This window comes from Mycteria americana, chromosome 2 (genome assembly GCF_035582795.1).
Source record: "Mycteria americana isolate JAX WOST 10 ecotype Jacksonville Zoo and Gardens chromosome 2, USCA_MyAme_1.0, whole genome shotgun sequence".
In the NCBI taxonomy this organism is placed as follows: Eukaryota; Metazoa; Chordata; class Aves; order Ciconiiformes; family Ciconiidae; genus Mycteria; species Mycteria americana.
Window position 1 is genome coordinate 5818804 of NC_134366.1, and position 27594 is coordinate 5846397.

Sequence of the window (27594 nt, forward strand, 5' to 3'; positions counted from 1 at the left end):
ACGGTAAGAGGAACCCAGCTGACTGGCACACGTACTGTTGTATCCAATTATACAGTTATTTTGTTTTTTCTTCTTCCTTTTCCTTCTAGCTCAGACAGCAGGATGACAGACGGTGACACAAATCTCCCAACTATCGAGAGAAAGCTGGGACTGCAGATATGGGGCATAGAGGTACGACAAGAGGCAATGATGGCATATGTCCTCTGCATATGCGTGTGTGTATATCTTTCTAGAAAGAGATATTCTTGAAGTAATCTGGGTAGGAAAAGAGGATGTTACAGATAAGATACAGTGGGAAACAGGACACCCAACTTCTCCCTATGCAACTTTCAACATATTATTGCTTTGGTTTCCTGCTCTGTAAAACACGGATAATACTGACTAAGGAAATACGAATGTGGTGGGACTGAAGCTGTTCCTCCAGCACTGGAAGCTTTCTCACCCCCTTTGGGAACCAATGCAAGGCTGCATTAGCACACCAGAAATTAATTACCTGTTTCACCAAGAACAGGCATTGTGCATAGGTAACCTTAGTCTATACCAACAGCTGCCATGGGGAAGGCATCCATTTTTGCAGCAAAGGCATCCCATGGAGTCTGTTTGCACTTCATCCTTATCTTTCTCACTCTGATCAATGGGTTGCTGCAGGGAGAGATACTGCAGCTTGCGAGGCCACCTTCTGCTTGCGGTGGTCTTTGCTTTTGGTTTGGCGCCAGGCTGTGCTCAGTTCTGCCTTTTTCTGGCCCAATTCACCAAGAACATTCCCCTGCAATGAGAGGGGTCTTAGAATGAGGTCCAGAGTCCGCTCAGGGGAGCAGTGGGAAGGGGCTCCAACACGTGTCTCTAAGTGGTGGTGGCCCTCTGCAGGTCCCAGCTATGTTCCAAATATCACAGGGTCTTTGCCTTTCCATTTCTCTCCAAAGCACTGTACTAAGCTTCTTTCCAGAGGATCTGTAATTAGAGACATGTTGGTTCACAAGGGTCAGGCTGGTATGCTGAGAAACAAGTCAGGCCACCAGAAGAATGTATGTCTCTAATGCCAGGGAACCACAGAGCCAGTTCAAGCCCAGGAACTGCTTGCGTACTGGTGGGTGGCACATCCAGGCACCTACGCTGGGCAGGCATGGCTGGTTAATTATGCACTTGTACCAGATGAAGTGTGCAATTAGGGTCTGGAGGGGTGAGGGACACATCAGTGTCCTCAAGACTGTCTTTTCTCAGCACTGCTAGTTGCTACGAATCCCTGGCAAAGTGGTTATCCTAGCGAAGCTCTGAAAGTTAACCTTGAACTTATGGGTACTGAGTAAAAAACATGCCCCAAAACTAAACCTAGGACGGGATGTGCTCACTCCCCTGGGAAATTCCCTACAAAGGCAAGCTCTGGAGCACTTCAGCCTGACGACTAAGCCATCTTGCTCTAGACCTATAGGATTGCAGAGGGGCAAGGAGAGTGAAAAATACTTGTCAGTCTGGCCAAGCAGCATTAACATTTGCCCCTTCTCATCCCTTAGTACTTTAGGGATTTCCCCAGAAGTGTCTTTTCCCAGCCTATGAGCACAGCCCTGGTTCTTCCTTCTCCAAACCCTAATTGTCACCTTAGTGTTCTGTGTACCCCAGCTGTCCTGTTTCACACCTGCCAACTTCTGGCTCTGAAGTTCTAGCAATGACCCAAACACTCATTTTCTTACAGAATATGAAGATGGTTCCTGTACCTGAAAAGGCTTATGGGACTTTTTTTGAAGGGGACTGTTACATAGTTCTGCACGTAAGTAAGGCTGACAAGCATTGGTTTCTTCGGAAGGCAACTGGTTCAGCCCTTGTTGTTTAGCTCTGACTTGGATGCTGGGTATCCTCACTGGTGAGAGCAGCACTGTGGGTAAAAGTGGTTGTGCATGTGTGTTCACCCTCTAATCATGCACCTGAATTAAACGTGGCTGTTGCAACAACACCATATGTTTAGTAAATCAGAAGTCCAGAGGAACCATTAACTTAGTAATTCATTAAAATTATTTATCTTCTAATCAACTGAGTCATGTCCAGACAAGGCAAAATGGCCAGTACATTCCTGGCAAACTAAATCAAGGCCTACATTTGCATGACTTACTGGAGTCTTTTGGGGATATGGCCAACTGGAGGGTCTCATTTTCCGCAGATGATGTGGGTTATGGAGGTGTGCCACCTACTCTGTGTCACACAAGCAGCAGAGAGGCTCTGCAGCCCTTTTCGTGTCCCAATTAGGACACTTCATCTGTCCCACCCAAATTTTGGTCCAGACCCTACTTGCAACCAGCTGAACCCAGGCTAGCCAGAAGCATGGGGAACTTCTGAGAACCAGCTCTACTCTATGGGCCGTGCAAACTGCCTTGTGTTCCCAAAGCTCTGTGGAAGGATGATGTGTTGCACTCAACTCCTAGAATTCCTTCCAAATCTCTTCATCTGCATAGAGCGATCCCGGCCCCATTGTATGAAGAAAAAGTCTATATGGTGTAAACCAGAAGCATTTTCCACTTCCTGGGTCTGAGTGTCCCTCCTGCAAACATCTCCATCAGTCAAGAGACAGCAAAGCCCCCACTATCCCACAATAAACAAGTGCACATCCACTATACGTCAAGCTGGGAAAGCAGGCTGGGATAGCGACGCAGGATGAGTCTCCTGCTCTAATTCACCATGCACACGCCTTTATGCTACCTTTCGAGTGCTGAATAGGTTTGGTAGCAGCTACTCAAAGACATGCTTAGAGCAGAATATAAGTGTCCTTGCAAGGAGCTGACTATAGGTATCAGTATAGATTTTGATGGTCACAGGCTCAGCTTATGTTGCAGTAGCTTCCCCAGGTAGAAGAGCCCTTAATCAGCCCACTACTCTCCTTTGCCCCTGCAGGCGGGAAGGTAAAAATTTGCATTCTTTGCATTCTGCATCTTCACTGGAGGCTCTCCAAACAAAGATTGTCTGCAGGACAATGGGACTTTGATCGTCTTGAATAGCAATGTGTTAAATTGAGCGATTTTGCAACAAATTAATTATCTGTGCCTAGAGGAACTGAGCTGTATTTTATTCAAGTTCTTCTACTGTGTTTCGCTGTGGTATCACTGCACAAAGCAAATAAACAGAATTTAGTGTCAAATCCAGTTTATAAAATGAGTTTTTATTACGTTTCCCAGGTGTCCATGATAGGGTTTAACACAGTAGGTGCTCAAAAATAACTGGCACAACTCAGACAACGATAAGCACACCTGTCCTCAGATCGCTTGCCTCCTCTTCCTAGGCTATTGGGTTCTTCTGTAATAAGATGAATCACAGCATGCACACACAGGCTCAGCTTCATTTGGAGTTATGTCTGTTTTGCAAGTCAGCAGGAATTCAGAGGCAGTTTGTGTTACTATGTAGTGTGATCTGAGAAAGAGAACAGGAAAGAAAGGATAGTATCTCCAGGCAAATAAATAGCAGTGTACATTACAGTTAAAAAGGTGATCTATGAGAAGAATCTCCTTTAAGTTTTAATATCAAACTCTACAAAAGTAGGACAGGTTGAATGCATTATTTTTTGTAATTGCACAGGTGCTCAGTTTTCCTTGGTAACAAGAGTTATAAAAGAATATCAGACTGAAACATCCCTCAGTTCAATGTGTACATAAAACCCATAAATGCTCTCCTCAATAAGGTCCCTGGCTCCAGGCTGAGCTCCCAGGGAGCATCCTAAGGCTCTGTCCTGTCTCCCCTTGCCCAGGAGAAAGACAAAACTGGGAAAGGCCCAGGAAAAGGGCTCCATGGCCACTTGCTTTTGCCAGGTCTCCCTGGCCAGTGATGTTATTTGAAACACACATATGGGCTGTGTCTTCATCCTGACTCATCTTTCCCACCTCTTCCAGACCAAAAGAACCTCTCGCGGCTCCACTGTGGATTTGCATTACTGGATTGGCAAGGATTCATCTCAGGATGAGCAAGGTGCCGCGGCCCTGTACGTCACCCAGCTGGACAATGCGCTCGGGGGGAACCCCGTGCAGCACCGGGAAGTGCAGGGACATGAGTCCGAGACCTTCCAAAGCTATTTCCGCAATGGCATTATGTGAGTAGCGTAAAATACCCTGCAATGAGGGGGGGTCATGGTCCCTGGGGTTCCCTCTGCTTCTCTACATCTCAGAGCCATCAACATTTCAAAAATGTGAAAAATACGGATCAGCGCTGAAGTTGGTCAAAATTCAGAAGACGAATTTCCCATTTTGAAAGAATTATTTATAAGCATTGAGTCTGGAACCGTGTCATTGTGTTCTACTGGTCATTTCCCCAGATATTAGCAGTAATTGCATCTTAACCTCCCTTCTGTTCACCCTAGGGTCTTCCTTCCTCTCCTCCACACACTTTAGATTAATATGCCCACATGCACTTCAGGCTAATATCCACCTTGAAGAGAAGTGCTGATTTGGCTCATACTGGGAGTACTGTTCCTATAGTGGAAGGAAAGTTTGACTCTGAACTTCTGCCATCTAAAAGATACTGTTGAATCCAATCTTGTGGTCTTTGCTCACTTTGGGGTCTTTGGAAGGTGACTCCAACAGCCGTCCTCCAGAAGGACCTTCATTGGCAATAAACAGCCCAAGTGCCTTGCTTTTAAACAGCTGAATAAAACTCAGATGAAAACCCATCCTTGGTCAATACCCTATATCCCAGTCTGGCTTTTGATACCTCTGTATTGTGCATCTCTACAACCTCTCATGAGTTTCCTCGGGACTTTTGTGAGACAGAAGACTGCTTTTACCCTCATCTTAAACATGGGTTAGGGACAATGAAGGACTAAAATTCAGACCTTCAAAAACATGTAGGTTTAGAAGTCTGTTTGGAAACCTATCTGCCTCTGAAATCAGTATGAGTTAGACTTTATCTTGGTCTCAAGCACATCCCTAAGGTCAATCAGGAAGTCTGAGGCAGCATGAGGAATTAAAGCAGGCTCTTTCCACACCTTGACAGGTGGACTAATCACCAGAGCATCCTTCTGTGGCTATGTTAAACCGGGCCAAACAAGTCTAAAGTACTGTCAATCACTCACATGCCTGACCACATTTGCCAGTCTCTTCCAAGCTATGATAAAATAAAATACATATATTATCCACATGGCAAAAACTATAAGACTCTCAGCAATTGTCTCTTTTTCCCATAAATGGCAATTACATTGTGTCAATTATTACTGTAGTATGAACATTGGATCTGTTTTCTAAAATGGTCTAGGATATGTGGAAGTGGGTTAGACTTGCCCAAAAACCATTAAAAAGGCTCTGGGACTTCCTTGGGGGACCGTGTCCTCTCATGATGTGATTGTGTCTTCCTTGCAAAGTTGCACAGAAAGGGGGGGATGGCATTGTGCAGTGAGGCAATGCAGTGCTAACAGCGGCTATTGCAAAGTGTGTGTTCAAGGATGGAAGAACAAAATTGGTAGATTAAATCTGAGAGAAAGACGGTGTCCTGTACCTGTTTACAATGGCATTTTGTTCTGCTTATGGCAACAATTTCTTATCTAAGCTACTTTTAATAGAATAACTATTTTGATGAAAACCAAATTTTAGCAAAAAGTCTGTTTTCTGCAAAATCTATTTCATTTTTTAATTGAATGTTTATGGAATATTTCAATTCTGAGATTCCACTGCCATAGTTAATGGGATTTTCAGTTTGGTTGTGTTATGTTTCCATTGCCATCCCTGACCTGCCTGTTCACCTACACACCTTCTCCCAAGATACACAACAGCAACACAACACCCGTAACAGGCAGATGGACACCATGAGGAATCGTGGTCTGACCAGGGACCAGGAACAGTAGAGTGAGGCAACACAGCGTTTGACATCTCATTTTTAGGACTTTGAGATTATATTGGCTCTGTATTTTTCAGTTGTCACCAAAAGCTTGAGATGTTCTCAGAGGATAGAGGGGAAGGTATTTTCTAACCAGCTCTAACTCTTTATTCCCTGCTACACAACAGCTACAAGAAGGGAGGAGTGGCTTCAGGATTTAAGCATGTGGAGACCAATATGTACAACATCAAGCGTCTTCTTCATGTCAAGGGGAAGAAACACGTGTCAGCCACAGAGGTAAGAAGAAGAGCCCTCTCTCTTTAGGGATCATTTCTCCTTGCCTCTCCTCCGACACCCATTTTCAACCAGGTTTGCCTGCTGGATAGCTCGTCTCTGCTCAAGGACCCCTACTACAGGATAGTTTTCAAGACCTCACTCGGGAGTTTGTTATTATCATGAGAGAAGCCATTGGGCTCAGTGAATAGCTGAGTGCTAGAAAAATGAGCATGTCATTGCAGACCAGTTGTTACATCCCCAAGGGCAAGTTCACAGTGGCTGTGACTTGTCTCCTGCAGCTCTTGTTGTCCTCCCCGGTTTGCCAAACACTTTCATTTCCTCATGACAGGTAGCGCTTTCCTGGGACAGTTTCAATAAGGGTGATGTTTTCTTGCTGGACCTTGGGAAAGTGCTGATTCAGTGGAACGGACCCAACTGCAGCATTGCTGAGAAATCCAGGGTGAGTACAGGCAAAAGCCACTTAGTTTACTAGCGGTATTTTTTGATGCCTGGGAAAAAAAAAATAGAGAAACAGCGCTCAATGTTTGCACAGTGAAAATCTCAGTAAAACCAGCAACCCAGAGGCGAACAGAGAAAATCATGGTAAATCTTCTACTTGCCCATCTGCTGGTATCAGAGGCCCAGGGAAGTGCTTTGCTCCAGTTCAGACCTGGCCTCAGCTTGGGTTTCACGGGCAGCTGTGGGCACATCACTAGCTCCAGCTCCAGACAGGCATCCAGCTCCATGTGGAGAGGTCCATCTCCATCCCTCTGTGCCCTGTAGTTTGCATGACATAGGACTAAAAAGTCAGCAACACCAGTAGGTTTAGCTGAGTAACTACCCCAGGGGTAGATAAATTTTAATGTTTTTTTTACGGCATCACAGAGAATTCCAGCTTGGTCAGTATGAGACAAGTAGGAATACATAACCCAGGTGTTGACAGGTCAGATCCATAGCTCTTAAGGCACTTTGCAAAGGGGTCATTATCCTTATTTTACTGATAGAGGAACCGAGATACAGAGATGTAATAAAGCAAGATATATCGATGGGTCATCAACAAAGCTGGTGGCCAAACTTGTAGCCAGTCATTGTACACAAAGAGGGGTCCCTAACAAAGAGGGGTCCCTTTCAAACCTATTACAGTAAGAGTCATGGAAAAAAAGAATTTGGTGGAAAATGGAGATTTCAGCCTAATTAGTTGCTTGGCATTTCACGCTGCTTTTTTCACAGGAAACATCCATGTTTTTTGAATACTTGAAACGTTTAAATGTAAAATGTCGCCGCGGGGCACTCAGAGTCCTGCAGCTCTGCAGCATCCAGTCTCGTTGTCCTCAGCATGTGTGCATCTCTCTCCCAGACCATCTCACAAGATCATTGGACCTGCTTATGTACAGTCACACATAGGCAACGCCTGTTGTGGCTACCGCGCGCCTGTGCCCTGTGGGAGCAAGCACCAGTAACAACTATAATAAGCAATATTTTCCTAAGAGTTAGCTAATAAGCAGGCGTTATAGACACATCCCCTTTTTTAACAGCTAAATTTGGAGGGCACTAGAAGCTTCAGAGAGCTGTGGTAATCTGGCTTGGACTATTGGTGCTCAGTCATTGCTCTAGGTCTCAGGCTCGCTGAATTTGTTGCCTGCATCAGGACTTACCCCCTGCTGATCCTTGTGCAGGGTCTCGCGCTGGCTCGCAGCATCAGGGACAGCGAAAGAGGCGGCCGTGCTCAAATCGGCATCATTGACAATGAGAAGGACTCCCCGGACCTCATGCAGATCATGAAAATGGTGCTGGGTGAGAGGCGCGGGGAGCTCCGAGACGCCATCCCGGATGCGAAAGCAGATGAGCTGCAGAAAGCAAATGTCCGGCTCTACCAGTAAGTCCAGGGATGGGCTCCGAACGCTATCCTTTCTCATGGTGAGCACTGTAAAGCCTGACTCTGCTCGGTGACTCTGTCTTTCAGTGTCTATGAGAAGGACAACGACCTGGTGGTACAGGAGATAGCCACCCGGCCCCTGACGCAAGATCTGCTCCAGCACGAGGTGAGAGAAAGCCATCAGGCCTTACAGCGAGAAAAGGATGCTGTGGCTTGCTTTATTTTCAGCTGAGCATCTGTTTCAATGGGATACCCCGTTTCCTGAAAATTATCAGTCCTTATTCAGGTTTATCAGGTGTCCTCTGAAAACAGGACAGCTTAGCCCTACTACAACCTCAGTGGCCAGAGGTAGGTGGTGCGTTGAAGCTGCTTTAATGAGAGATGGCAAATTGACTGTCTCAGCCAAGGATGAGATTAGCTTGGCAATCAGAGTCAAGGAGAGCTGCAGGCTAGGAATAAATTCCAGATGGAAATAAGGCTTCTTAATACCTCATGTGCGGGGATAGCCCTCCATCTGCAGAATTCAGAGCAAATAAATACTCTGCTCACAAAATCATGAAGATATGTTTTCCTGCTGTAGCAAGTGGCTGGTCTCAGTGACCCATCCTGGAAGGAGATTCCTTACAGACCCTCTGTCCAAAGGCTTTCAGAAAACAGAGGCTTTCCTAATATCCTTCTGGCTAAAATTTGGCAGAGAATTGCTCATCCTTAATTCTCTGGGGTGCAAACCAGCCTATCCCAAAACAGTGCTGTGCTGCAAGGCTCCAGCTCCTTTATTCACCCTGGTGTCAGCCTTGTTAAATCTCAGTCTCCTTTTACAGGCGAATGAAGCTTTTGCTTTTCTTGTCAAAGTTCAGTTTGAAAAACGAGAAGCCTTTGGTCACACAGTGGGTTGTCAGTTTGGAGCACCAGCTCTCTGCAGTGGAGACAGGCTGCCTGGCAGCCATCTCATCCCCTTTGGGTTCAGGATCCTGCTGCGTTCACAACGATGCAACACTTTTAGCTCCAGATCTGGGACACAAAACAGTCCTGCAGAAGAGGTTTAACTTGAACTTTTCCTGCTCCTTTAGTAGCAGACTTGGCATAAATGAGCACCACCATCAGCAGTGCTGAAGCACAGCAGGCTGAGGATGATACTTCAGCACACACTTCTCCTGGAGCCCTTTGGAGCTGGTGCTTCTGTTGGTTTAGGAACGTCTCTCATGAGATGGTAGTGGCCAGTTTTGAGCAATGCCTAAGAAAAATACATATTTTAACTCATTACAGTCAAAGGGCAGCTGCCTGGGCCAGGTGTGCTCGCAAAGTCAGCGTACCCCTGAACCCTGCACTGTAGGGTTGATGGTAGTTGTAGTCCATTTATGAACCACAACAAATCCATCCTCTCTTGCCTCTGCTAATGGTTGCACCAGGGTTAGAGCTCTGCAAAGCAAGGAAATGAGCTAGATCTACATCTAATCTAAATCTTCAAGAAGGATCCAACCTGAGTAGGCTACAAATGAGGACCTTTGCCTGCGCAGAGCTTTTTACGTCTGTTTTTTCTCTTTCACCTCAGGACTGCTACATTTTAGACCAAGGTGGTTTTAAGATTTACGTCTGGAGAGGAAAAGCCTCCAGCCTGGAAGAGAAAAAAGCAGCCTTCACTCGAGCTGTGGTGAGTTGTAATATAGTGCAAACAATGTCGTGGGAGGTTAACTAAGTGCTAATCTAGATCCGACCACTAATTACAATTAAGTGTAGGTCTTGAGGAGCTGGCCTGTGTAATAACAGAGAGAAGTTAAACGTCTAAGGGAGGCGTGATGACGTAAACACAAAATTGTTAGTCACCAAATTGCACTAGAACTAAGACCTGCCACTAAAACTAGGAAGAAATTCGTTAAATAAAGGAAAGTATGAAAGAAAAATACTTTGTTACATAGTAGGTGGTGGACTTCTGGAATTTGTTGATTCAAGAGATGGTGGAGGCAGAGAGTATCAGCAGGGTGGAGATGGGATTAGGCAAATTCATGGTCAACAGGAAACATAAACAGATATTAAAGGGGCTCTTATATGCTCCCTAACATCCATGACCCAATATTGTGGATGCTGGGGAGAGTGAAGGGATCACACTGAAGACAGCCACCAAGCTCATGTGTGCTCACTAAACACCATCTCTTAATGCCACTGTCCCGGGCAGCACGGACCACTGCTCTGACCCTGAAAGGCATTTCTTGTGTTCCCAACCAAGAGTAACACCTTGGGCAAGTCAGTGGGGAACTCGATTACGTGGGCTCTCTGGAAAAGCCAGACCTTTTACGTAGGTGCTACAGGCCTCAACCACAAGTCCATTACAGGCAACAGGTCCCTTTCACAACACCAGTGGGTCTGGGCCCAGGTTCTGCATATGAATTTGAAGATGATACAGGGCTTTTCTGGTGGGTAGAAAGAGATCTGTTATTAACTGCTATTAATTCAGATTGGCCAACCTGAGGCAAGACCAGGGGTCATGTTAAGGTAGAGCACACCAGCATAGTGCCCTGGCACCTATGCTGCTCCTCCAGATGAGCTGCCATGCAGTTATTTTCTGGCAGAACATGCCTCAGCACTTCCTTTCAGAAAAAGTTAGCCTCAAGGGAGCCTGAGCAAGTAAGGCATTTGGTAGTTTTTTTACAAGTTGGCATGCTGAAGTGAAGGCTACAAGGGAATTTAGCTTTTAATTCATCTGTTCACTTATGTGAAGACCATAAACGACCTCACCTTCAATGAGATCTTAGGAGTTCAGTATCTAGGAGATACTTAACTTCAGTGGCGTCACCTTTAATAAGGTCTTACCTGGAAACACCCAGCTTCAATACCGATTGCACCTATTGTCTCGGAGAAGAAAAGCTTAGAAAAACTTTGCCTTAAAACTTATCTCGCAGTCCTCTATGCTCCTTTCAAAAGCTTAGTTCAGATGCTTTTTAGTAGGCAATCAGCTCTACAAATTCTGGCCCTGAGCTACACGGGTAGAACAAAAGATATCTCTTTCTTTCAGTGTGGCAGGTGGGAGGGATGGGAAGACCATCTGCTCTGCTTTTCCCTGGGGGTAGTGTGTGGCTGCAGTATTTACTGCAGAAGATGAATGCTCAGAAGCCCACAATCAGGCTCCTTCCCTGAACCAAGGCCGTCAGCACTGTACCTCCAGGTCATCCTGGAGCCTGCTGAGATAAATACAAGAGCAGTTCCCAAAACTGAACAATGACTTTGGCATTGTGGCAGAACACAGATAATTTTCTTCCCTCTTATATTGTATCAAGCATCTCTGTTGAAGTAGTCTTTTAACTCCATAGTAGCTCTATTGCAAAGAAATAACTTGTTTTTAGGGGAAAGAAAGAAAGAAAAAAACCCAGAGATTTGTGAGAGTTTAGTCCCTTCAGAGCACACATCATGCTCTGGGGCACTTATCTGCTGCTGTCCCTTCACTACCTTGGCATGTATGCTCTCTATCATGCTACAGGGAGGACAGTCTTCCTGTTTTAGAGAGGGACAAAAAGTTTGAAGAAAAGCAAAGAACTGAACTAAACTCTTGGGTCACAGGCACACCCCATCACTGCTCTCTTCCCTCCGCTCTTAGATCCACCACCAGAAGCCATCTGTGGAGCTGTCTGAGATAGAGGAGGCGGCTTTTCATTAGACCCATTGAGTGAGATAGATTGTCTTCAAGACTAAGGTGCCAGGTAGAGATTAAGTTTAGGATGTGATCCAGGTGACCAGCCTCTAGGGGTAGGGTTCAGTCCCCTAAACACAGAAATAAACATGGATACTACAGTGGAGCTTGTAGATACTGCCGTTTATAAGTCTGAATGCAAGTCTTGGGGTGAATCCTGCCCTTGGTCATGGCACTGTGTTCAGTGGGGGATGTTCACTCTTTGGGCTGGTTCAGGTCCACATCCCTCTTCTCATGTCTGTAAAAAGCTCACTGTGTCCCCACTGATGTCCTTTTTCAACCCCACTAGGGTTTTATCCAAGCCAAAGGCTATCCTTCATCCACCAACGTTGAAGTGATCAATGATGGAGCAGAGTCAGCCATGTTTAAACAGCTCTTCCAGAGGTGGACAGAAAAGGATGAAACGCAAGGACTGGGCAAAGTCTACACTACTGGCAAAATTGGTGAGCAAGCACGTTTGTCCTGGATTTGGCTTTCCTACCTGTGCTAAGCAACAGCTGAGGGAACATCATGCACATTAACTGTCTCCTGCCTTCAGTATCTTGAAAACCTAGTGCACATTCTTCTCATGCCTTGTATTTTCCACATTCTTCAGTAGATGCAAAGGAGTCAGGAACTGACCAACATTCAGACATTCAGAACTGCTGAGGCTTCTTATATGAACCAAACCGCCACTTATTCCAAATGTAAATGTTGGCAGAAGATCACTCGCATCTGAAAAACTGTATGCAAAATTTCACACCTGCAGAACTGCCTGATTTTCTTTACAAGGGGCTAATGCTGAACCTGATAAGGAAGTGTTGAACAACATTCTGCTTTCATTTACACTGGCATCCACCCAAGACCCTCTTGATGTCAATGGAATTATTCTGTATTTACACCGGGTGTAAATGGTACCTCAATTTATCACGCTGCTGAAGTGAATATTACAATGCATTAACCCCAAAGAGTAAACAATACTGAAGAGAGAGGACCTGTTGATGAATGATGGGATGGTGACAGAGATGCTGAATGTCTCCATCAGTAATAGCGTGAGAGCTGCAAATCTCTTTCCCTTGCAAGTTCTCTCTTTTCTGTCCACCTCTGTCTCTCTCCGTGCTGTCCATAAATACTCTCTTTATCATGAGCTGGAGAAATGTAGCTATTTTATTTCTGAAAGCAACATTTTAAAAGGAGGGAAATATGTGTAGATTTGGAAAACAATTATGAATTTTCAGTCAGGAGACAACTAATATTTTTACCAGCCAGTCATCACTGGAACGTGCTATATGGCCAGTTGCCAGCCCATAACAGATCAACACGGGAGTGTGTGAGCTCTTGGATATTCCAAAATCAGCATTGGCTTACTGGTGGCAAGACTGGTTTCTTGCAACTGTGGACCCGGTTTTTCTCGCGTGTATAACGATGGTGTGTGTGTGTGTGAGGGTGATGCAGAGGGTTTGTATGTCATTGTGCATTCACTGGGTTCTTGTTTTTATTCTGCCGGTGCATGCAGCAAAGGTGGAGCAGGTGAAGTTTGACACCACTCAGCTCCACGCCAGACCGGAGCTAGCTGCTGAGCAGAGAATGGTAGATGATGCCTCCGGGGAGATAGAGGTGAGACAGTTCCTTTTGCTGACAGAGGATGCAATAATCAGCGTGTTTCCAAACATCTCTGCCTTTTCACACACAGCAGCTGTACGGAGCTGTGAAGGTGTGCCCACCTACCCTCCCCAAGGAAGCATGGCTGCAGCCAGAGCAAAGTGCTTGTGAACTCTAACTAATGCAGCAGTTACAGTAGCTCAGGGGCATTTCTCCTCCAGCCCATGGCCAGTGGAGCAAAGTAGTCACAGAATCACAGAATCACAGAATCGTATAGGTTGGAAAAGACCTTTAAGATCATCGAGTCCAACCATAAACCTAACACTGCCAAGCCCACCACTACACCATGTCCCTAAGCACCTCATCCAAACGTCCTTTAAATACCTCCAGGGATGGTGACTCAACCACTTCCCTGGGCAGCCTGTTCCAATGCTTGACAACCCTTTCAGTGAAGAAAAATTTCCTAATATCCAGTCTAAACCTCCCTGGGCGCAACTTGAGGCCATTTCCTCTTGTCCTATCACTTGTTACCTGGGAGAAGAGACCGACCCCACCTCGCTACAACCTCCTTTCAGGCAGTTGTAGAGAGCGATAAGGTCTCCCCTCAGCCTCCTTTTCTCCAGGCTAAACAACCCCAGTTCCCTCAGCCGCTCCTCATAAGACTTCTGCTCCAGACCCTTCCCCAGCTTCGTTGCCCTTCTCTGCACACGCTCCAGCACCTCAATGTCCCTCTTGTAGTGGGGGGCCCAAAACTGAACACAGTATTCGAGGTGCGGCCTCACCAGTGCCGAGTACAGGGGCACGATCACTTCCCTAGTCCTGCTGGCCACGCTATTTTTGATACAAGCCAGGATGCCATTGGCTTTCTTGGCCGCCTGGGCACACTGCTGGCTCATAGTCAGCCAGCTGTCAACCAACACCCCCAGGTCCTTCTCTGCCAGGCAGCTTTCCAGCCACTCTTCCCCAAGTCACCAAGATGACTCCTCTCCTGCCATGTGTGTGGGTCATGAGCCTGATACAGTCAACCCCTTTCTCACACTGTCTCCCAGTTAGGTCCATATCAACCAAACTTGTGCAGGGCAGAGGCTCCTCTCCCATTCTTGTGGCTTCCCATGGAAGATGGAGCCAGTTGAGAGAGGGGCTATGGGGCTGAGAAGGACCTGGAGGCTGCTCCCCCCCGACTGCTGAAAGTCCGTTACTGGCACATGTATTGTGACAGTCACTGGAGGGACCTGACTTTGCCAACACGCACTTAATCAAGCTGGGGGAACACAGGCTGGCATCCAGGAGAGAGAGGAAGGGTTATCTTTCCAACTGAAGACCTGAACTTCAGTGGTCTGCTAGCAAAGGGGCTGTGCTCTGTCTTCACATTGACTCCACTGCTGCTCACCAAGATGTTTCTTTCACTAGGTGTGGAGGATTGAGGACTTGCAAATGCAGCCAGTGAATCCCAAGACCTATGGGCAGTTCTACGGGGGTGATTGCTACCTGGTCCTGTACACCTACCTGAGATCAGGCAGGCCTCACTATGTCCTCTACATGTGGCAGGTAGGTCAAACCAAAGCAGAAGGGATTGTTCTGTGTCTGTTGGAAGCCTGAAACTGAAGGAAGCAATTACATGCAAAAATCCCAAGCATCCAGAAGAACTCACATGCTCTTTGCTTATCAGTTGTCCGTTGCAAATATCCCAAGTTGTGCTTTGTAGGCAGCATGGACACTCTGAGCCCAGTCTGGCATCAGACTGAGAGCCAGCAATGTCAGACAGAAATAGTGAAGGATCATGGGGCTTACAGTGCTGAGGTCAAACTTTGTAGTCTTTCAGATCGTCCCTTAAAGCCTCAGCTCCTGGAGTCATGTGAGTATATGAATATCTCTGCTTTCCTTTTTAAAGTGTATTTTCCTCCCCTGGAATGCAGAGAAAAGCTTTGAAAATGGGATGCTAGAGGCTCCAAAACCAGAATGCAAATGAAATTCAAACATCTTGTAGTTTTAACTCTGATCTCATGATATTGTATGCAGGGCTTGGGATTGGCAAGATGTTACATTGTGCAGAGCTTTATACCCTTCACCTCATCACGTTGCGTGTGGCATCTCTCTCTTCCCCAGGGTCGCCATGCCTCTGTGGACGAAATCACTGCCTGTGCCCTCAATGCCATTGAGCTGGACAAGAAGCATGGGGACGAGGCTGTGCAGGTGCGCGTGACAATGGGCAAGGAGCCCGCACACTTCCTGGCGATCTTCAAGGGCAAGCTGGTCATTTACGAGGTACCGTGGCTTTGTGCGCGTGGGCAATGGAAGTTGCAAGGACCAACGATGATGGCTTGGCAGTTGCAATGGAAATAGTCCAGAAAAATGGGCTGATACTCAGGAAAGGAGCCTGCCAGGTCTGCATGGGCTGGCAGATGGAAGTGGTGGAACATTTCTACTACTTCTCAAGTGGTCTGCGTACCATTTATGTAAACACAGTCCTGGACTGACCTAGACTCAGCTGCCCACCCCTGAGCTCCAGCATTAATGTGTGATGTTCTTTCCAACTCTATCCCAAAATATTTTGCAGAATTACAATAAGACAATCGTGCTGTAAATTACAGATAGCACAATCCAGAGAGGGTCCTCCAAAATACTCTACAAACAGTTACATGATTTGAATTGTCCCTGCCTGAATTATATCACATTAACTACTAACCCACTTCACTTGCTGCTTTGGCTGCTGACATCTGTGGTGGAGACATTGCAAATGGCTGGGGAAGAGGAGGATTGTCCTCAGCTCTTGGTGTTGGTCCCACCATACAGCTTCTATGCAGATGTTCAGCTAAGCCAAGCGCAGCTGGAAATCCGAGTTCAGCTGCCTTGCCCAGATTACGTGACAAATGCTTTGCAGACACTAAGATCTGCTCATACTGAACTTGAGCATCTTGACAGGAGCTGGTCAAGACTCAGAGTAATCAGGGAGAAATGTGGAAGTTATGACATGTGGGTTTTATTCTGACCTGGAACCAGGAGGTATTTGGATTTCCTCACCTGCTCTGTGCAGGACCATGGTCTGTTGTTGCAGCAGCGTAGAGGTCTGTTGAGCCCAAAAGCCTTCTTCCTCAAACCAGTTGCACCCTGGATTTGCATGTCGTCCTCACCTCCCAACACCATCCTTCCCTCTGTTTCCTTGCAGGGCGGCACAAGCCGGTCTCAGAAAAGCACACCCGAGCCGGCGATCCGCCTCTTCCAGGTGAGGGGCACAGATGAGATGAACACAAAGGCCACGGAGGTGCTGGCCCGGGCCTCCTCGCTCAACTCCAATGATGTCTTCCTGCTGACGACCAGCCAAGTCTGCTACCTGTGGTGCGGGAAGGTGAGACCGCAGTGAATCCAGGGGAGGCAGCCAAAGGAAAACTAAATTGCTGATGTGGGGCTTGAGTCTCCTACCTCCACTGAGCTGTGGAGATGTATCCTTGGGCAGGTAGCCCATTAATTTCAATGGAGGAAGGTGCACCCAGGAGAAGGCTCCATCTGTGGAGGATCAGTAGTAACACAGCCCTCTCTTTACAGAAGTAACCCATCTTGGGGTTCATCTCACCTCATTTTAGATGTTGGTACAGCTTTCAGCTGAATAAAGCACCCCAGGTTCTCCAGCTGTAAGATATTAGCCAGGATTAGAGCATATTCATTTATTCTGGTTTAGTTGTGTTTCAGGATGAGGTGGTAGGTCAAGCCAAAGCAGAAGGGTTTCCCAGAGAAGTTGCAGATGCCCCATCATTTCAAGTGTTCAAGGTCAAGTTGGATGGGACTTCGAGCAACCTGATCTAGTGAAAGATGTCCCCATGGCAGGGAGGTTGGACTAGATGATCTTTAGAGACCCCTTCCAACCCAAACCATTCTATGATTATATGAGTTTTGCTCTAGAAGCCATTGGCTGCACTGAATGTCCCTTCAAGGACTAGAAATGGATTCTGAGTGACCAGCTCAGATGCGACCATCAAAAACATTCAAGTGGGTCTAAAACTCTCCAGAGGAGAGTAGGACCAAGCCAGCTTTTCCCCACAGATAAGTTTTGCCAGTCTGTCCCTAACTCCACCTCAATCTTATGTCCTGAACACAGGGATGCAGTGGAGATGAGAGGGAGATGGCAAAAATGGTAGCTGATATCGTTTCCAAAGGGGACAAGCACACCATTTTGGAAGGACAAGAGCCAGCAGAGTTCTGGGAAGCCTTGGGAGGCAAAGCACCTTACGCCAGTGAAAAGAGGTAATAGTGACCTGCTTGTTCCTCTGGGCTTGGCCAGGCAACGTTAATCAAGGGATCAAAACTTTGCTGGAAAGTGAGTAAGCGCTTTGATACCATGTCCTCACCAAAGGGAGCACCAGGTCAGAATATCACCAAAAGCTTGGTCAGAAACCACGCCGAGATGTCTCTTTCCTAGTTTTTGGGTCAGGCCTTCTGTGAAGTAGGAGCTCCAGATCCAAACCCTGCAGATAAGGGTATGCCACACCCTCCTTTCCCCACAGTAAATCCATCCCATATCTTGTCATAAAGGCTATGTGAACCACATGCTCCCTTTCCAGCCATTATTAGCTTTATGGGCATCCCCAGAAGATTCATGAAACTAAAGCTGCTTTTGAACAACCTGGATTTCTCCAGCCCTCTGGGCAGGTGACGTATTCCTTTGCAACCAAGTGATCTGATGTGGCTTTCACCTGACAGCAGGCTCATCTCCACAAAGAGAGAAGGGTTCTGCTTTTGCCCTCTTTGGGTGGAGAAAAAGTTACCTTTAAAAATTGTTAAAATGGTCCGAAAATCCCCTGAGACCCAACATCATTGCCTGACTTTCAGGCCCTCAGATGAGCGTTGCCATGTTCCCACCTCTTCCATCAAGGTCATGACAAGTAGCGGCAGGGCCCCGCGGTAAACCGTGAGGGACAGGTTTCCATCTCTCTTGCTTTTTCTTTCCCTGCCATGCATGAGGAAGGTTTCAAGAGCAAATCACACACTACCAGCCTCGCCTCTTCGAGTGCTCAAACCAGACGGGTCGATTCATCATGACCGAGGTGGTGGGTTTCTGCCAGGAAGACTTGGATGAAGATGATGTCATGCTGCTGGACACGTGGGAAGAGGTCAGCAATGAGTCCCCCTCCCCTTCTCCCCAGATACATTTTCAAACAGGTTATGGTCTAATTTGTTTGGATCTGTCATTCAGCGTGAAACTGAGGGCAATATGCCTTCTGTCCCATCTCCAAACCCTTCACGATGCTTGGTCAGACAAGCAGGCGTATAGGCCAGTCCTTCTCACCCAGGTACAAAACGCATGAGTGAGGAAGTATTGCTAGCCCTGTTTCAGAAAGGAAGAAACAGAGACACCTGGTCCATGCCTTGCTCCAAGGCAAGATGAGCTAGACCTGCTCCAGTCTTTGCCACCTCATACAAGGGGGTGGCAGCCAGAAACGCTCCCCCTCATTTCCCAGCACGCATGGTGAGGACTTGCTTTAGACTATTGGAAGCTGACTCCGAGGGGTTTGCTTTCTGAGGCCATTCGATTTTTTGGCCGTGCAAGGACTGAGTTTAGCTACCTTGAAGCATGTGAGAGCTGTTTTCTGAAATATTTATGCTTTGGGCCTGTCTCAAAAGCAAAATCCATCTTGGCTGGGAGGAAATCTGGGATCAAAATCCCAGAGGACTATTGGGAAACAACAATTCCTGTCTTATCTCTGTTTCAGTTGGCAGGGGTGAACAAACAGCTGTGTCTGCACAGATCCTAACTACTTACTGATCTTCAACACTTTCTCTCCTTGCAGATTTTCCTTTGGATTGGCAAAGCCTCCAACACATATGAGAGGAACGAGGCACTTGCCTCAGCTAAGGAGTATCTCAAGACCCATCCAGCAGGGAGAGACTTGGCAACTCCAATAATACTGGTGAAGCAGGGCTGTGAACCCCTCAACTTCACAGGATGGTTCAACGCTTGGGACCCCTACAAATGGAGTGTAAGTTGCTGGGAAAGCCCTGTGGTGTGCATACGTGCTCAGCGGTGCTTAAAGGTTAGTGAACATATCCTCCATGGTGCCTGGACTGAAACCTCACTATGCCATGTCCTGAGCTTCACGGCTTCCTGGTGCTACCTGAGCAGCTTCTACTCCTCCACCAGCAAAAAGTACCTATTTGGTGAAACTGAGGCTTTTGCAAATATAAGTAAATGTGCTTGAATTCACAATATTCACATTTTTATTTTTAAAAAGATTAGGTTCCAAATCAGGTTTGTGATTTCAGCCAAAAATGGGTCGGGGCTGCTAGCAGTAAAATCAAGTTCAGAGTGAAAACAGAAGCACCCCACATCATAAAGAAAATTGAAAAAAAAGTCCAGTTTTCAAAATGCAGCCACAAAGAAAAATTTATGACCCAGCTTTAAGGGCAAACTCTGGCAAAATGAAAGATGTGAGCAGACAGGTCTCATGTTTAGGTTTGCAGACTGCCCATCAGAGCCCAGGAGCTCCTGAGCAAGGTCACCCTTGGTCCCTACAAAAAAGCCTTCTTCTCAAAAGGTGATTTACAAATACCAGCTCTGCTATACAGAAATGGAAACCTGCCCCATAAGTTGCCTGGTAAAGAGAGAGGTCCTTTCTCTCCTCTTTCACAGAATCACAGAATCACAGAATCGTATAGGTTGGAAAAGACCTTTAAGATCATCGAGTCCAACCGTAAACCTAACACTACCAAGCCCACCACTACACCATGTCCCTAAGCACCTCATCCAAACGTCTTTTAAATACTTCCAGGGACGGCGACTCAACCACTTCCCTGGGCAGCCTGTTCCAAGGCTTGATAACCCTTTCAGTGAAGAAAAATTTCCTAATATCCAGTCTAAACCTCCCCTGGCGCAACTTGAGGCCATTTCCTCTCGTCCTATCACTTGTTACCTGGGAGAAGAGACCGACCCCACCTCTCTACAACCTCCTTTCAGGCAGTTGTAGAGAGCGATGAGGTCTCCCCTCAGCCTCCTTTTCTCCAGGCTAAACAACCCCAGACAGGCTTTCTGGGGTCAGGCTTTCAAACACACAGGCTTCAAATCATCTCAGGAGTATAATGCAGAGCAGAGTTTTGCTCATGTGGCCAGTGCACGGGGCCCCACCACGTGTCGTCAGGACCCAGCCCTGGTTGTGCACAGCACGGTCGGCTGGAAGAAGGAGCAATGCACTAACCCCGTGCAGACCATGGACCAGGTGGTCCAGCCAGCCTCGGGGCTCGGTGCTGCAGCACAGAGTGTGTTGGGAATAAAGGACAATCCTGGAGGGACGTAGGTGGTTAATGGAGCCAGGGTATCGGTTCATAGCCAACGGAAAAGTGGAAGCAATGCTGCCAGGCTCTGCACCTAAATTCCTGCCACCCGATGGCACTGGTGTGCACGGCTTAAGAAAGAAAAAAAAAAAAAAAAAAAAAAGATGATGGGCAGCTGGGAAAAGCTCAGCTCCCAGGGGGTGTTTTACCAGACCCTTCCCCAGTGAGATTGTCCCTTCTCGCCCCTGTTTTATTCTATAAACATCAGTGTTCAGCCAGTTCACAAGCAATCCCATCTTCTGGTTGCCCAAAGGGCTGTAAGTGAAGTCCCATGCTGGAGCCTGCAGGTGGGACAGCCAGGGCAATGGGGTGAAGGTCCCCGGGGGACTCTACACTGCAGGAAATCTCATACAGAGATATTATTTTTTTCCTGTAGCTGGGTTTGCATCGTCTTTCTTTACAACCGGTGTGGTGGTAGAAAGCCTGTCTTGACAGCCGGATTTGGACAGAGAAGACAGCAACTCCCAGAGCACTGACCCTTAAAACACCGTTGATGCTTAGAACAAAGGTCAAAACTTGATTTTTTTCTGAGGAACTGCTGAAAAACAAGGATACAGCTCATAAAATATGTGCCTCTAAAAATATCCCCTGTAGGCAGCTTTAGCAACTACAGACAAGCAATCCAAACTGTTGACATGCCAGAAACATCTGGTGTGTGTGTTCATTGCTCAGTTTTGGGTCTAAATCTGTTTGCTCTGCAGTCCATGTGTTTATGTTGTTTGTTGTTGGGGAACTTTGTTGGATGATTCTGTTAAGAACTGACATCTCCTGGCTGCTTAGGAAAACACAGTCATCAGCTTTGCCAATATATCTAGTATATTCCTTTTTCAGGAAATGAGAGGTAGCTGGTAATACATGGCACCAAATTACAAGAAGTCAGGGATTGAGGCTTTGAAAAATCTGTTGCTTTAGCTAAATGACTCAGGGAAGGGAAAAAAAGGAATATTATTTTATCCCAAATTTTCATGCATTGCAAGATTCATTTAAAATGTAAAAGATTTAAATCCAGCAGTAAATATGATTTCTCTTTATTTGTCTTCTGCTCTCTGAAGTCTTTAAATTTCCTGTTTTCACCTTTTATTGTGCAACTGCAAAGGCTAAAGTCCATTTGTTTCTTTGTTTTCAAGTGAAAGCTCAGATTCTGGCAGAGTCTCCTGATTCCAGGAGCTGGGGTTTGCAGGAGGCACCAGCTGCCACCTCAATGGGCACCACTGGGCTTTCAAATTCATATGATCTCCTGACCCCATTAGAGAACAGGAGCATGTGCTAATTAAAGGCAGCCTGTGCTTCTCACAACTCCCTTTACCTTTAGGATGGGAAGTCCTATGAGGAGATGAAGAACAGCTTAGGAGACGTGTCGGCTATAGCCGAGATCAAAGTGGTGAGTTGCTTCTTGACCATATGGGTGGGTAATACCTGGGTTTAAACACCGCCGCGTCCCCCAGCCTGTTCACACAAAGGAGAGGACAATGATCAGAGCAGACATGGGGACCTCAGGCTGTCAGGAACAGAGCTGTGCTCCTCTGTGGAAGGGGGAGGGAGACATGATTAATAACCCATAAATATACCCAGATCTCCTGGGTCCTTTCCAGTCCTGTGCAGAGGCATCTGTGGGCAGGAGACAGGCCAGCTGCTTTCTAAACTACACATGTAAGTAAAAGTGTGTGCAGCTAAATGAGTGTGCAGTTAAGAATTGTATGAGTAGTTTGCAGTGTTGTGGGCCCTGAGACCCCGGACAAGGGGGCCCTGGTCAAGAAGGGCACAGCCCAATGGGAGATCCTACAAAACACAGAGGAAACAAGGTCCCAACAGTCCCAAATGTGATTGTCACATGGGATCGGTTCTGCCCTGGACAGGGGCAGGAGGAAGGCTGGAAGAAAGTGTCAGAGGCTTTGAACCAGGAGAGATGACAAGTCAGGGAGGGGTACATAGGTAATTTAGATGTTTTAGATATGGCAGATATCTAATCTCACCTCCTGTCCTCCCCCACACACCTTCCCCTGCTATTATCTTGAGAAAAATGAGACTACTGTAAGTATCTTCAGTTATTTCTAAGGGCTCTCATCAGTGTTGTGCTTTTAGCAGTCCTAACATCAAGATGTAACATTGATGGAGGTGCTGGACTAATGTTTTAGTTTGAACTTTCTCCTTGCTGCTTTGGAGCAACAGACCAACAGATAGTCCGTGCCAGAAACACTCCCCCCACCCCAACAGAGAGAAAGATCCTGGGATAACCCCCAAGTTGCTCTGCCAGAGCTTCTTGTCTTGACATGTTTTCCTCCATTTGGCAGGACCTTAACAACATCAGCCTGAACAAGAGAACACTCAGCATGACCAACTTGGCTGGTTCAAGTACGGCAAGTGCTTCCCCAGAGTATAAATCACACTTCAACCACAGTGACAGCAACAGCAACAGCAGCAACTACAACAGCAACAGCAGCCCTTCCCTGGTGCCTAACGGCGAAGGAATTTACTCCCGAGAGGTGCTGGTGAACAAGACAGTGGATGAACTTCCAGAAGGCGTGGATCCCACTAAAAAAGAGGTGACAGCATTACTGGTTTGATGCCTTTGTAGCTTAATGTGGAACTTAGTCATTGGCTAAGTGTGCTAGTACTGTAGGCTATTAAGTCCTGCTTCAGGCTCGAGGAGATGCTAGCTGGACACATAGGTCTCATCAAAAAGTGGGAGCTTCATGTGAGAGGAAATTGTGGTAGTTTAACCCTAGTTGAAGGTTGGTTTGGTTTTTTTTTTAGGAAAAATGAATTTTAAATAGTTAATTTTCAAACTATATTCTTCTGGTAGAGTTGTTTAGTTCTGCCACCCAACCTCTGTCCTTGGAGGGACAGAGACTCAAAAGTATAGCTCCTGCGAGACAAGGTGACACTGCTAAAAATGAAGCCAGGAGTTGCATTTTGCTCTGTTTGTTTTAATTTGAAACTCCTTCCAGAAGGGATCTCTTTTTTTTGTCAGAAAGCTTGCATTTCAGCAAAGCCCATCCAGGGACAGGAAAGGATGTCACATCTCCAATTTCTGATCAGCCCAAGGAATTTGGCAACATTTGTAGCTGAGTCCAAGCAAGCCAGTGGAGGGGACAACAGGGGGCCGATTCCCCTTACTCTCTACAACCCATGTTTGACCAATATCTTGCTCCAACAGATCTCCTGGCAAAGGCCAACACCCACAGCCAGAAAGCTAATCCACAGCTGGGCCAGCAGCTCTGCCTCATGGCAATGCCCATGTGCTAATATTTCAGCTGGGCTGTACATGAGTGCTTTCTTCTACCCAAAATGTCATGGAAAACTCAACCCCCATTCCCCACAGGGTTTTTCTCAGTATCACTGATGAGCCTGCTATCTACAAAACTTTCTGTCTTTCCAGCAATGGGAGTGAACATTTCCAGTGGAATATTTAAGGGGGGGAACTAAGCGAGGGGGAGATGCTTTTGCCGTGAATCACTATCTAAGAAATTACCCAAAACTTTGGCCAGCAGAACTTCTCCAACACACGATTAATTGTTCTGGCCTCAGAATGATTAGCAGGGACGAAATTCCAGCCAGAGCATGCTAACCTCTCAAAACCAGGGCATCTCTTTGGGCTGGTAGGCTTTTATTCCCCTGGTGCTTTGAGAAGCAGGATGAGGAACAGTTGCTGGGACGTTCCATGTCCCACCAGGAGGACAGGCGCTCTTGGCCTGGAGTCACGGGTCAGCACGGGTACAGTGAGGAAGGGATGAAGCACATGGAGGTGTCCCAGCCTCTGCAAAAGCCAAAGCTGACCTCTCCTTGCTCTCTCCTCCCACTGCAGTACTATCTCTCTGATGCCGATTTCCACGATATCTTTGGGAAGTCCAAGGATGAGTTCTACCAGATGCCCAAATGGAAGCAGCAGAACGAGAAGAAGCAATGTGGACTCTTCTGAGACCGCAGAGGCCATCCAGCATCCAGTGACTCTGGGACCAACCCTCACTCTCTTAGGAGCTGCAGGGAAAAAGTAGAGACGTTTGCTCAACAAACCCAACCCGACATCTCAATCAGGCCAAGCTCCAATGCAGTTATTCCAGCAGCCACTGTTAGGGGGATGGCTCCTTTCTGCCTGCAAACCCTGAACCTAAGGAGGCAAAACTTTTTGCAGGAATGACTTTGCAGGATGCTTTTTGCCTCTTTTTGACACTTTATTGCTGATAGCCATGAAGACAAGTGTGTGTCACACAACTGTATTGTAGCCTCTTCTTTCCTCTCCCTTTTTGCAAATTGCCATGTGCACAAGGTCACGATCTTCCTTCATTTGTAGAAGATTAAAATTAAGCAAAACAAGGGCCACTTGCAGCTGCTATGTAAATTCTGGGTGGGGAGAAGAGGAGGAAGCCCTAGGAGGACAGAGGGGGAGCCTTGAGGTCAGGAAAAATGTAATGGAGTAGCCAGATGTGTGATGGGGTAGCCCATGGAGTGACACCAGCCAGTTCTGCCCTTTCTCACCTTGCAGAAAAACTGCTTGCCAAAGAACAGCAAGAAACAGTTGTAGACTAACATGCATAGCCCACTGCAGGTAAAATAAATGAGAACTTGGGTTGGAAAAAACCCACCTATTAAGAACATATTTATTAGCTGATCTATTTCAAGAGGATGATGAGACTAAGGGCTAGACACAGCTGTTGATTTTGACTGCCAGACAAGACTCAGACTATTTTTTTCTCGGTCAGACAGCATCTCCAATCTCTCTTGGCCCCCCTGAGCATGACCAGGTGCAGGTGATCGTGAGAGTCCACCTCCCTGCAGACCAGAGGCTTGAGGAAGCCAGGAGGGGTTTGGGTATGACCTGAGGCAGAGTGTGTCCCACTGAAGGTTTTACCAGGGCTCCATCCCTGTGATGCCCATGGGGCTGAGAGTGCCCATTCCACACCGTGAGCTCAGTCTGATTGGGGAGGGCAGGGGGAAATGTGAGTGATCAGTGATTAAGGGATACAGCTGTAAATGAAAGGAAGAAACACTTATGTTTATAAACCCAGAAGATGTGGGTTTGCAGCTTTACCCCATTTCCAACCTGATCGGTGATTCCAAATAAACAGCCAGCAGCATCACTGTAAGTGTCCTTGATCAGTGTGCGGGGTAGAATAGCAGTAGAGAAAAGCTCTGCAGGGTCACAGATCCTTCAAACATCTGGTCCTTAATGGGATTTGGGATTTTTTTGAAAAGGAAAGAACAAACTGAGGAGTTGAGGCCCCCTCGGTTCCCCAGCACTTCATAGCCAGGGCCATTTGTCTCCCCATGCCTATGTACCCTGCTCCTGAAGCCCCCTTGTTGCCCATGAACAAGGGTAGTTGGCTGTTCAGCAGTTGGCCTGACTGCCCACCCCTGCTGCAGGGATGTGGGGATGGAGCTGAGGAGCTGCAGGCAGCTGTTGGTTGAGGAGCAAAGAGCTCTCACGCGGCACCCAGGACCATGCAGTAGTGCTGAAATGTCACCATCTGGCTGGGCTGGAGGCAGGGACCTCCAGGCGATGGGGTCTTCCGGACAGATCTTTGTGTTTAAGAACCAGTAGTTACTTCAAATAAGCAACAACCCCATCATTACCTCCATGCTCCTGCCACTACTTCATCCCATGTCTGCTTAAGAGTCCAGCCCAAAACCCATTGAACCCCCTGCTCCCCATGCAGAGTAAGGTAAGAGTCAAGCAGAGACACAAATCAGCCCAATTACCTGCGTGATTGCTCCTGTTGTGTTCACACTAGATACAGTCAGTGCACATTATCCCTGTTTCAGCCTCTATTGCCACTGCTGGAAGCAACAATATTTGCATCGCCCCGCTGCGGCATGCTCCTGCCAGCTCCCAAATTAACGTATTGCATGTGCTACTCAGTAAAACGCAGCTATTCCACCTATCAGCCGTGGCTGTAGGTCTAACGAGCATCATGCAATCCAATGGGGAGTGGTGGAAATACAGTCGGATTAGGGAGATGAGGTTGGTTCCTTACAAGTTGCTTTCATTCCTGCTACTGCGATGGGTACCAGTACACATGGAGCGCTCTTGCCAGACTCAGAAACCAGCACGGGATTTTACAGATAATAGATCCTTCTGATATTTGGGCCTGTTGGAAGCTGCTGCTGCTCTCCTCTTCTCATGGGGAGAGTTGGTTTTACTCTCTGCCTCTGATTCCTAAAGGAAAGCTTCTCACCCACATCCTCCCTTCTGTGCCGCTTGTCGCTTTTGCTGTGGTGTCTGGTGGGCCATGTCCTGTTTCTGCTGCTCTTTTCACCAGAGCTCTTCCCTAGAGTGGGGCTCCTAATCTGCTCAGAGATGAGGTCCCTCGATAATGGCATGGACCATGTCCCCTCCTTTGGGGAGAGAGGAGACCTTGCAGCATTGTCCACCATGCTCTGGCCATCCTACCGCCATCTCAGCTGCTTTCCCACCTGGCTCCAGTAGATTTCCCCCAAATGTACCCACCTAATGAGGGATGTTCTCTCTTCCCATGGAGCTTGCCCACCTTTATTTAAGTGTACAACGGGCAGAGGAAACCTTGGCTTCTCTGTGTAGTCCACGTAAGCCCACTCTGACCCTGGATAGTCTGGTTCTGCCCCCACATCTCTCCCTGCTCCCTGTCCCCCACTTCTCTAGTGCTGGCCACGTTAGGCAGGTGAGAGCCGGTTTGGCTCAATAATTCAACTGAAATCTAATCCTGCAATACCAAAAATGGTAATTTGTTCTCAGCCAACTCAGCAGGCTGATCCACCTCACCCCACAAGAGTTGGTGCTGACACAAGTGAAGGGGCAGGAATGCCTCTGGCCATGCCTGCTCTCAGGCCGCATGGTGGAAGCTCCCGGTGTGGTACAAGGCAGTCCTGGGTATCCTTCGTTCATGCTTTTTATCCCATGGCTCCTTAAAACAAAATGCTCAGAGCATCCTGGGAGCAAGGACCGAACTCAGGCTGTCCCTGAGCTGGAGTCAAAGGTGCTCCAGCCTTGGCCTTCAAATGCGTCTCCTGATATGACATGCCCCATCCCAGAGGAGAGCTGAGAGAGAGCCCGTGCCACTGCAGGGCAGCCCGTTCTGCCTTGGTGGCCTCTGCCACTCTTGAA

The 27594-nt window shown here is 47.2% G+C and overlaps 1 protein-coding gene across 1 annotated transcript; it reads left to right on the forward strand.

Annotated features, from left to right (window-relative positions):
* The first annotated feature begins 85 nt into the window (after positions 1-85).
* On the forward strand, positions 86-24842 carry VILL (villin like). Its single transcript, XM_075495500.1, has 19 exons — positions 86-171; positions 1691-1765; positions 3870-4066; positions 5970-6078; positions 6407-6517; positions 7734-7933; positions 8021-8099; positions 9486-9584; positions 11905-12058; positions 13111-13211; positions 14607-14744; positions 15303-15461; positions 16363-16542; positions 17290-17435; positions 18157-18301; positions 18980-19168; positions 21829-21897; positions 22808-23059; positions 24322-24842. The coding sequence occupies exons 1-19, from the start codon at positions 103-105 to the stop codon at positions 24433-24435; spliced, it is 2586 nt and encodes an 861-aa protein (XP_075351615.1). The 5' UTR covers positions 86-102; the 3' UTR covers positions 24436-24842.
* Positions 24843-27594: the final 2752 nt, after the last annotated feature.